We start from the raw sequence: 12,051 nt of genomic DNA on the forward strand, positions 1-12,051 counted from the left end.
ATTAAGTTGAATGTTCAATTCAGAAAACCAAAAAAACAATACTTTAAGAAAATTTCTGAAAACTTTTAGTGTTTCACCAGCAATGACTAAAATTGACATTTATGGTAGGTGACAGAATTTCTCAATGTACATACAATGTAATTTTCTTTTTTTTTGAAGTAGGCATTCAAATAGAATTTTGTCACGTTAAGTTTTCTAATGTTACCTTCTAATTGCATTTGCAATTCCCTTCAAAGAAAAAGGATTATTACCTTGTTGAAGGAAAAGTTTGAAGATATTAATACTTAACATTTATGAGGATAACTTTTAATTAATGAACAATGCAATGTTTATTCTCTGCTGAACTTTTCCGTGGGAAACAGGTTTGGCTAGATAGGAAAGACAACACTATTAATTGAAATTCAGATTTAATAAAGTAATAGGGTATCTTAAGGAAATGATTTAAAACTGCATATCTGCTGGTTTTGTTTTTTGGTTATTTTGAATTATCTAACTTACTTCAATAGAAGATTTTTAAATCCCCAAATTGGGTGAAATACTTAGAAAGGCATTCTTAACAGTATTAACTGTTCTAATCTTATTAGAGTATCAATAAACAGTATAAAGTTTAAAAGAACAGCATAAAAATGAAGGACTCACTGAGAAATCATCTCCATTTCCTACTTTAATGGAGAGTAAAGTATTGCACTTTATTATTCAACACAAAATAATGTAGCCAACAGTAACATACAGGTACACAATTTAATATTTATTATATGCATTTTATATACATTATTTTTCAACAGCTGTACGTTCGCTATGTGGTACAATCTTAAAAATTTGCTGATTCATAGTTTGTAAAACAAAAACCTTACAAAACTCATCAAAACTCGCAAACTGATCAGAAAAGTTTTTTGGAAGACTAGAAAAAATACTTTATTGTCTTAATCATGCATTACACAAACAAAATCTTTAGTTACACCATAAAATTAAGCACATCTGAAAAAATAAAACAGGGATAACTAGTCCAAACACAGCAGATTTCCGTATCCTGATTCAACTATTTTTGTATCCTATTTGTAATGCAAATAAAATTTTACTCCAAATATTTTAAAACAAGATAGTTTTCTCTGGAATCATGGTAAACCAAGATATGTAACTGGGGGGAGTCACCTTGGTTTGTAACTTAAACTATAAAATACTCCATTTTTAGTCTATTTTAGACTATTCAAAGAGTTCCAAAATAGATATACAGGTTCCTTTAGCACATTAATAAAAGGATATAAAGACCAACAAAAAGTGAAATAAATAATAGGCTATTAGCAAGATGGATAATCCTTGATAAATAAACTTGTAAATACAGTAAGATGTACAAAATATCACATAGTGATAGGATGCCAAGATTAGTTTTTTTTTTCTTTTTTAAGAGTTCATTTGGAGTACTAAACCCCACCGTTTCATTTTAATACACTTAATAGTCCTTGGTTTAAGAAGACAGTTATGTGATGTTGAAGGTGATTTAGCATCTTTATGGAAAGACTTAGCTGAGCTGTACTACGCAAAAGAAGGAAAGAGTGTGCTTACACGGCAGCGGGTCAGTGAGATCTCTGTGTTTCAGGGTTGTATAATGCAGAAAAACTTCAATACAATCTTGAGCACTGTTGTGACAGGCTAAATATATAAAAAGACTTATAAAAACTAGAATTTTATCCAAACATTTTGTGCAACTAATGCTAAAATATTTTAAGTTAAATTTTCTTTTTTATTTTTTTTAAAGCAAAATAAGTTTAAAAGGGTATCTGTGGCATTCAACTGATAAACAGAAGATCACTAAGAGATGAAAAAAAGCTACTCTTGGAGCTCACTTCCCCCCAACAAGAGCACCACATTCCTAACCCTAAGGCAGCACACAGAGTCCAAAATAAAAGTCTTTTTGTAAGATCAGACTCCACACTGGCTTAAAGATACCTAAAAGACAGACATACGCTCAGTTCATATCCAGTACAGGCCACAAATAATGGAGTCCTTTTTTTGTCCCACGAAATACAGTAATTACAATTAAATTAATGAGCCTGATGTTAAGATGTGATTTCCACCAATTTATGCCTGCCCCAAATATAGCCTTCATCAGGCAGATCACATGTAGTGTCATATCAGTAATATTTTTGATGGCAGTGATGCAGACCCTCTGTGTCCAAGCGAATCTGTTGTTATGATGAGTTTTTGTTGATTCACACAAATACTTTGGCAAGGGCATCAGCACCCGCACTAGCAATATATGCTTTTGATGGATGGAAAGCAACATCATAAATTGATTCATCTAATTTTTTCCTATGTGCTGTTATTTCTTGCACACATGTCTTGCTGTCCAAATTCCACAATCTAATAGAACAGTCATGGCCTGTAAAAGAATAAATGAAAAATGTTACTGAGTAACAGTTCTATTATAAAATTTGTGGGCAGTACAGGAAGTTCAGACTTACTTCCAGACATCAAGTAGATTCCATTAGGATCTACTGCTAGACTTGTAACAGCATCCAAATGGGCTACCATAGAATGGATCATTTTACCTAAATAAAACATAACAGAGAAGATTAAGTTTTTAAATAGTTACTAACTTGAGCGATCAGAAACCAAAATATAATACCGACATAAAATTTCACCACAGCAATATTTTTTATTGTGATAAAATACATTTAACACAAAATTTACCATTTTAAACATTTAAGAGGGTACAATTCAGTGGCTTTTAGAACATTCATAATAATGTGCAAATCACCATTATCTAGTTCAGAACATTTTCATCTCTGCAAAAGGAAACCCTGTACCCACTAAGCAGTCACTCCCCATTCCTCCCCAAGTCCCTGGTAACCACTAATCTGCTTTCTCTATGGACTGGCCTATTCTGAATGCTTCATACAAACGAAATCATACAATAACACATGGCATTTTGTGTCTGCCTTCTGTCACTTAGTATAATGTTTTCAAGGTACATCCACTATAATAATATTCTAAAGACAATTTTGATTCTAATGCAGAAGTTTCCCAGCAACTCCTAAAGACATCTGTGTGATATGAATCTGACAGTATATGATAGTGAAAAACATAATGACTATAGGGTTGCATCAAAAGCTTAAGATCGGGCTTCCCTGGTGGCGCAGTGATTGAGAGTCCACCTGCTGATGCAGGGGACACGGGTTCGTGCCCTGGTCTGGGAGGATCCCACATGCCGCGGAGCGGCTGGGCCCGTGAGCCATGGCCGCTGAGCCTGTGCGTCCGGAGCCTGTGCTCCGCAACGGGAGAGGCCACAGCAGTGAGAGGACCGCATACCACAAAAAAAAAAGCTTAAGATCATGTAAAGGGGAATTAAAATGAAAATAGAATCCTTCTCATTCAGAGATGTAAAAATTATTGTATATACAGGGTTAATGATAAATAAATCACCAGGGAATATATTCCTCTCTAAAGATTCTAGTAGCAACATTTATCTTCTGAAATGTCAATCATTTAATACATTAGAAACAAGAAAGGGGAGAAGGGTGGGAGTACATCATAGAAATTAGTCTGGATTTCCCCAGATAGTAGCAAAAGCACTATTCTGGAAAACATAATTTAGTGAATATCTTCATTAAGATTTGGCAAGCAAATGGATTCAACAGTGAATTGAAATTAAAAAACAAGTTGTGAATACAAAGTTGCGTTGCACAAATACAAGGGCATCAGCCTCTGCATTGGCAATACATGTTCTGATGGTTGGAAAGCAAAATCATAAATTGATTCATCCAAGAAAGGAATAAAACAGCAAGTACCACTAACTTAAAAAATTTTCTCCCCTTTCATTCAGCAATGAGTATTTATTACTCAAATGCCTGGGCTGCTCCTAATGAGAGATGGAGGTCTTTCTCCAGAATTCTATTTACAGTCATTTGCCATGCTCCTTGTCCCCTGATGACATTCCACACTGAGACTTGAAATAGATCTACTTTTGTTATGTGCCATGGGGCTATAGCCCTTAACCTGAATACAAAACCACAACATAATCAAATGTGCAAAAAGTTACTCTGAAAAACATAAGTCTGCCATTTTCTGGCAATACTAAACAATTATCAATTAAGGACAAAATAAGTCTCCTGTCATTTCAACCACATTTGTCTGTTTTTCATCAATACTAAGATTAACAGAGTAATTTTAACGATTTTTCTCTACTATCCTGAGAAACAGAAAAATCATTCAACATACTATTAGTCCAACATAATTCACCTATCAGTTCTAGAATCCATTCCTCTGAATGGTCCTATTAAAAAAAAAAACCCAGAGTATGAAATGGCTGGCCTCAAAACATTAGGGGGTTAACTACTACGCATCATCAGCTTCCCTTAAAATATCAGCTCTGTGATGGTGACTCTTAATTCATAGATCTCGTTCTGATTTCTCTCCTGAGAATGATCCTACATCTCCTATATTTAACATGTCTTAAACCAAAGAATTCTTTCAACCAAATAGCAGATCTACCCATTTCTTTAAGGGTGCTATAATTTTCCAAGTTTAACTTCAGCTTTCCTGCCTGTGCACTAAACTAACCCTCAATATGATATGTAAAGTCAGTTTAGAATCAACCTTCCTCTACAGAGTCACGAAGTCACTTCAGAATGTGAGTGACCTTCAGATTGGACCATTTACAGAGAGGTGCAATGCTGAACCAAGCTGGATGCTGGGTTTCTACTAGTGACCACAGAAGTCACAAAGCTTCTGACCCCTCCTAACAACTAGGACCCCTCCTTCAGCAGCATATACATGCAGCTTCTCACATTTAACCAAATTTACCTTTGCCCCATGGCTCTGCTACCACCCTTCTTCCCCCACCAAGATTAATTCTTTCTTCCTATAACTGAGGAAACAGAGGACACATGCAGTCACCAGTTCTCTCTTCCCCGGCACCTTAAGCTCTTTGACTTAAGATAATCTTATTATTTGGGATAATCTATGAAATGGAGAAGAAACAGACTAATAAAAAAAAAAATAGTGGACTCTGGAAGCAAACTGCATGGGGGTTTGAATCCCAAACCTGTAATTTTCTCTGTTTTGTAACACTGAACAAATAACTTCTTTTGATCCTTTATTTCAACTATAAAATGAAGATAATAGTGCTATATCTACCTTACGGAGCTATTAGAAGAGCAAACATGTTAGTATATGTAAATCAAATAGAACAGTGTTTCACTTACAGAAAGCAATATACCACTTGTCTGTAAGATTTAAGAGGACAAGATATTTTATTTTTGTTCACCAAGCATGGAGAAGTGTGCTGAGGATATGGCAGATACTCATAATAAACTTTGCTGAATGAATGAGTCCATAAGCAATTCAGACCCTCTTCCTCCAAGTCCTCCACATCCCTCACTTGTACTACACCTTCTCCCAGATTCACCCACTAGCCAAGTCTCTTGAGCACAGCACATATGCAATTCCTATTTGTCCCCCTACCAAAATTTTAAAAATCATGAGCCCTGAAGATCTCTCTGGAACAAACAGTACAAATTGAAAGTTTTAAATTCTCTAAAGTCAAGGGTCTACCATATAGTGTGACTTGAATACTCTTTCTAAACCAATATTGCAAACCCCTGCTCAAATATTCAAGTGGTTTTCATAGTGCATAGTGTAAACAAAGATCCATTATTCTTAGCCTGGCTCTGAAAAGTTCACCTCAATAGTTTCTGCTTTCCTTTTCCAAACTTATGTCTCTGGTTTTGCCTATAAGAAACTTCTGTTCCAGCCCAAGTTCCCACTGCTGTGCCTCTACTCAAAATATGCCCTTATATGGAATTTCCTATTTTCTTCACTTAAAAACAAACAAACAAACACCTTACCATTCTTTCAAGGAAACACTCAAACCGTCACTCTATGAAGACTCCTTTATCCTACTGCATTACGCATGAGTGTGTGCATGTATGAGCGTGTGCACACCCACACACACTATTTTCCCCAGACAATAAGCCCTCAGAAAGCAGAAACAACATCTTATACATGATAGTAGCCAGTGCAGTGTGAAATACTAAATATACTTTTATTGTTAAAATCAATACTTACTGAGTCCATTCATACTATCAATTTCTATGTTTCAGATAAAAAAAAATTCAAGGGCTTCCCTGGTGGCACAGTGGTTAAGAATCCGCCTGCCAATGCAGGGGACATGGGTTTGAGCCCTGGTCCGGGAAGATCCCATGTGCCACGGAGCAACTAAGCCCGTGCGCCACAACTACTGAGCCTGCGCTCTAGAGTCCACGAGCCACAACTGCTGAACCTGTGTGCCACAACTACTGAAGCCTGTGTGCCCTAGAGCCCGTGCTCTGCAACAACAGAAGCCACCGCGATGAGAAGCCCACACACCACAACAAAGAGTAGCCCCCGCTCGCCGCAACTAGAGAAAGCCCGCGCAGCAACAAAGACCCAACGCAGCAATAAATAAATAAATTTATTTTAAAAAAAATTTCAAGAAATTTACTATTAATTTGATAGAATAATACCCTATTATTAACAACTTAGCTAACCATCAACACCAGTTATCGGGATATCCTAGTTTATCACATTTAAATAAATTACCACTTTTCAAAGAAGACTTTAAAACAATACATCTCAACTCAATTTACAGTTTAATTTAACTCAAGTGTTGTATGTGTGTGTATCTGTGTGTATGAGAGACAGAAAACGAGAGAGAGATTTTCCATTGTTTAGAGCCTGTTGCTTCAATTATCTTCACATTACAAATAAGGTACTAGCTGGTTAACACCAAGAATTAATTGGTAGAATTTGTAAACAATTTAAAAGGCTATAGGCTCCTTATTTCTGATTTCTGCCACTAAAACAGCTCTAGAGACTCACTTTTTGCTTTTAATATAACTACTAAAATTCCTGAACCTCCCCTTACAAATATAAATCTTCAATAATTAATGAAAGGAATCTTTTTAGAAATACAGTAAAGGAAATTATCTCTTTGCTCTTGCAGCAGTGGAAGATGTTTAGGCTTCATAAAAATGTTTCAAGAATTGATTTGATAAGGTGTTAACTGAGAACATTCACATGAATATGAATCTTCTTTCCTGTGCAATATATAGACCTGTGAATATCCATTCTCTTCTCAACTTGTCCTACTGAGTTAAAAGGAATCTGTCCATGAAGTGTTATTTGAGCAAAGATATTTATGTAAGACTGTAAAGACTAAAAATTATGACCATGTCCTATACAACCTTCAAAGAGAAATCTGTAGTTCTAATTTGCTGTCTTGCTTGATAATTTGTTGTCCTGCAAAAATGTTGCAATTAACATTTAAGTTTCTTATTTGAAGTCCTTCAATATCCCTCTAATCATTTTAGCTCCTCAAAGAAGCCTCTCTTAGCTATCAGACTTTTCCTGAAAGAGAGCAAACAGTACTTTATGTAGTATTCTAGGTAATGACAGATGAGACAGAAGCCCTTAAACAAACAATTCTATGGCCAAATTAAAATTTGATTTGACTTCTATATAATTGGTATGTTTTCCTTACAACAAGAAATAGAGGAGGGCTTCCCTGGTGGCGCAGTGGTTGAGAGTCTGCCTGCCAATGCAGGGGACACGGGTTCGTGCCCCGGTCCGGGAAGATCCCACATGCCGTGGAGCGGCTGGGTCTGTGAGCCTGCGCGTCCGGAGCCTGTGCTCCGCAACGGGAGAGGCCACAACAGTGAGAGGCCCGCGTACCCCCAAAAAATAAATAAATAAATTGATTAATTAAAAAAAAAAAAAAGAAATAGAGGAAAGATGACAATAAACAATTGACACTGTATCATCATTTCATCCACTGAGAAATAATTTTAAGGACATATCTGAAATGCCAAATACTAGAAAGAGATCTTTTCTGCTATACTAATTCACAACAGAATATAAAGAAAAAAAATTCAAATGAAAGGGTTTATAACTGTCATGAAATGAAGAAATCATAAGAGGTAAGCAAGGTATTATATATACTTAAGGATAAAAATTAACATATTATAAGTGTGCTACATTAAGTAAAGCAAAAATTTGAGTTAAATCAGTTTAACTTGGCAATTTTGAAGCCAAGAAGTCAGTATCTTATATAGAAAATAAGATAACCTACTTACCCGTTTTATTGTCAAAAAATTTGATGTGTCTATCTTCATGAGCAGTTATTGTAACAGGAAGTGTGGGATGACTTACTACTCTGTTAATGTGATTACTGGATTGTAAACCTGAAAAGTAAAGAAGAATAATACACCAAAATTCAAACCATCAATGTAATGTGAAATCTAAAAAAAGTACAAACAAGACAATATAAAATAAAAACAGGTTCACAGACACAGAAAAGAAATAGGTGGTTACCAGAGGGGAGGGGAGGGAGTGGCAGGGGAAGAGGTGAAGGGGATTATGAGGTACAAACCTCCAGTTATAAAATAAATAAGCCATGGTGATGTAATATACAGCATAAGGAATATGGTCGATAATATTTCAATAAATTTGTACGAGGAAAGATGGTTATTAGATTTATTGTGGTGATCATTTCATAATGTATGCAAATGTCAAATAATATGTAGTACACCTGACTTAATACTGTCCGTCAACTATATTTCAATTAAATAAAAAAAACAAATACTTCAATCAGAAGTTAAATGATGGCCTTTTTAGTCTTACCAAAAAATAAGAATCACTAACAACTAAAGCTTTTATACATAAAACAAAAAGTCTAAGAAATAGGACTAGAGCTCTAGAGAGATACAATTCCTTACAATATGTGTAAGCTAGCATGCCCTATAATATGAATGGATAGTACTAGGCTCAAGTTTAGAAAAAAGTTAGAAGTATTTTATTATTTTATTCATTGTTTTTTTTGCGGTACGCGGGCCTCTCACTGTTGTGGCCTCTGCCGCTGCAGAGAACAGGCTCCGGACGCGCAGGCTCAGCGGCCATGGCTCATGGGCCCAGCCGCTCCGCGGCATGTGGGATCTTCCCGGACTGGGGCACGAACCAGTGTCCCCTGCATTGGCAGGCGGATTCTCAACCACTGCGCCACCAGGGAAGCCCCAAAGTTTGAAGTATTTTAATTTAGACTGTCAATATAGGTGGTTTAGAATTTTTAAAAGACCCACAAATCATTGCTTTTAATAAATAGCCCATAAAAGAACTGGAGGCAATTAATAAAGAAAAAATTCATAAGTGATAATTAGATGTTTGCAAGAACCACCCACATCCCACCCACACTGACAAAAAAACAGAGAACTGGAATTAATGTTCTTAGGAATGAGACCTTTTCTTTACTACCAAGTTCTTAATTTTTGATTAGATTAGTGATGAGGAAGAAAAGAGAGAGATCAAAACAAATGGGAAGGGACTTTCCTGGTGGTCCAGTGGTTAAGAATCCGCCTCCCAATGCAGGGGACATGGGTTCGATCCCTGGTCAGGGAACTAAGATCCCACATGCCGTGAGGCAACTAAGCCTGCGCGCTGCAAGGAAGAGCCTGTGCGCTGCAATGAAAGATCCCACGTGCCGCAACTAAGACCCGAGGCAGCCAAATAGATAAATTATTTTAAAAAAAAGGGAAAATATTGTCAACATTTATTAGACTAAGTAAATCAATCATTCTACATGTATACAAGAACTCTTAACTGAACTTAAACACATTGAAAAAAATAATCTATGTAAGAGGAAGAAGGGGAGTTGGGTTGAAAAGACACTTTGGGTATAATGTGGTTTGAGATTTGACCATGGAACCATTTAAATGTTTTCTATAATTATAAAATGACTTTTAAAAGAGCAGTCATGAAAAATCAAACAAATGAAACTTAACCATAAAATTAAATGAACTTAACCATATATCCAATCGGCAGTATAAGCACAAAGAAATGAACTACTTCAAGTGACTTTTAAAAGCACAGTAATTAGACTGTCCAACACTAGTAGACTATACCCTATTATCAGTAATGATACTGTTGGTGGTGGTGCTATTATTATTCTGAGATGACTGTATCTGTACTGTGAGATAAATCAAACAAGAAATTATGATGATTTTGCTGAGAACCAAGAGTTTCAACATTGTTAAAATGAGATAAAGATATGAAATCAATGAGATAAAGATATGAAATCAATGAGATAAATCTGAATTAGAATTGGAAGTATTTGTATAAATTTATCAGTCTTTTTCTTTATTAAAAATGTACTTCTAGCTCTGTCCACTGAAAAAGTCTAAACCAATGACCAACTCAAGAGACATGAAAGCCATGGGGACTGACTCAATAGCACAGCACCTATCTTGTAATCTCTAAATGCCATTTTCCACTAAAAGAAACCATGTGAGAAATGGCTGATTTCAGATCTAGGGTGCAAAGTGAACAAGATGAACCTAGAACACCTTGTCATCTCAGAAGGCAAGAAAACCATCAACAACTAACAGGGTCATGTCAAAAGGAGGACTCAGAAGCCAAGCTGAATAAGCTCCCACTGGCCAAAGACGAAATAATCGGAGTAGCAATAAAGATAATACCTGCAACAGACTGAAATACATAAAATACATTTATATCCAAGAAAGATTATAATGATAATAAAACCAAACAATACCCAAAAGACTCACTGGTCACCTTTGGAGGATGCTAGGGAAGTACCTCATCATTTTAAAGCAATCATTTATCTTACTTTTCCTTTATAACTACTAACTCCAGGTAACCAAATTACTGATGAGAGGTGTTCCTTTTTATAGAAGCATTCTAGCTAATAATGGAGAAGAAATGACAGAATTAGAAAATAATTTTTCAGCAGGTAATGAATTAATGGACCCAAGCAATGAATGGAAACATAAGAAAAAGATAAACCAGACAATATTTACTTCTGAAAAAAATTCACAGATTACTATGAAACAATCTTGCGAAAAACACTTATAAACTTTAAAATGAAGACAAATAAAAACATTGAACCTGAATTTGAATAAGCCTCTAGATCCACAAACAATTTCCAGGAAATAAAATGAATAGAGGAGCGCATTAAATGATACCACAAGGACGTAACTGGCAAAATCCAAACTATGGGAAACTATAGGACAAACTACCTAATTTCTTCAATTAAAAAATGCAAGGGAAATAAAAGAGATGGAGGGGGAACCTACAGATGAAAAGAGACCTGAGAGACTTACCAACCAATCACAATGCATGGGCCTTATTTGGATCCCTATTTGAATAAACTGTAAAATACATACCACATCCTATACTTACAACCTTGGCCATTTACACATAATTAATGGAGCTGGATGATGAGTTCATTTGGTTCATTATATTTTCTCTACTTTCACATGTATTTTCATTAAAAACTTAATTATTTCACTTGCTTTCTTTTACCTTTACATTGCTCTACTCACTTCTCTGTCCCCACATATTCACCCAAGCTTTTAAGCATAATTTGAGGAAACAGCAGAAATAATAAGTATACAGTGAAAGTAATTATTTTTCCATCCTAAATACAGTCAAAATATAAAAATTGAAAGGTTACCCTCTATTGTGAAATAATCCTTTTAAAGGTTCCAACCTTACCAGAAAACTTACCAGAATCTATCTGTGATGAAAGCATCACCAATGACTGTGATGTTTCTAAATCATAAATTACTGTACTACCAGTGTTGAAAGAGGTCACCATATGAGCTGGATCACAGCCTATAAAGTCAACCGATGTAGGTATTCCATGCTCTGAAAGGAGCACAAAGAGACACAGTGTAAACACAATAATTTAGAAATCTCTGGTTTTCTAGTAAGAAAAAGGAATTTGAATATTCTTGAAATAATGTTAATAATGAAAAAGAAAGCAATTATGTTAGGATGGTAAGATATAATGAGTAACTTTTCCTCAATTATTAGGAGTTTTTATAACATTGTAAGAAAAATATAGCTAGAAGGCTCTTAAAGTAAGAGTAGATATATACAAAAGTTATTGTTCTCCTATGCATTTTCTTCTGAGAGAGAAAAAAAACCCTAGGTTAGTTTACTGGCCCACTTGCAATTTTATTTCTTCCTGTAAAATGATAAAATAGCATTCTCACATCATTG

At 35.3% G+C, this 12,051-nt stretch overlaps 1 protein-coding gene across 17 annotated transcripts in view; it reads right to left on the reverse strand.

The window, feature by feature from the left end:
• Window positions 1-727: 727 nt before the first annotated feature.
• The window catches only part of STRN3 (striatin 3), a 110,613-nt gene continuing 99,289 nt past the window's right edge, over window positions 728-12,051 (reverse strand). For 12 of the 17 annotated variants that reach the window (XM_089907565.1, XM_089907566.1, XM_089907563.1 and 9 more), the window contains 4 exons: window positions 11,554-11,694; window positions 8,112-8,219; window positions 2,463-2,549; window positions 728-2,380 (listed from right to left, as the gene is read on the reverse strand). In XM_089907565.1, coding sequence (XP_089763691.1) covers window positions 2,211-2,380; window positions 2,463-2,549; window positions 8,112-8,219; window positions 11,554-11,694 — 506 coding nt within the window. In that variant the 3' untranslated portion in view covers window positions 728-2,210. Of the gene's footprint in view, window positions 2,381-2,461; window positions 2,550-7,223; window positions 10,730-11,553; window positions 11,695-12,051 lie in introns of those variants that run through there. The other 5 variants (XM_089907567.1, XR_016392158.1, XR_016392159.1 and 2 more) reach the window with 5 other exon arrangements.

The sequence above is a fragment of the Delphinapterus leucas genome, chromosome 2 (assembly GCF_059928025.1).
Source record: "Delphinapterus leucas isolate spDelLeu-1000000601 "Yukka" chromosome 2, BTC_Dleu_Yukka2, whole genome shotgun sequence".
Classification (NCBI taxonomy): domain Eukaryota; kingdom Metazoa; phylum Chordata; class Mammalia; order Artiodactyla; family Monodontidae; genus Delphinapterus; species Delphinapterus leucas.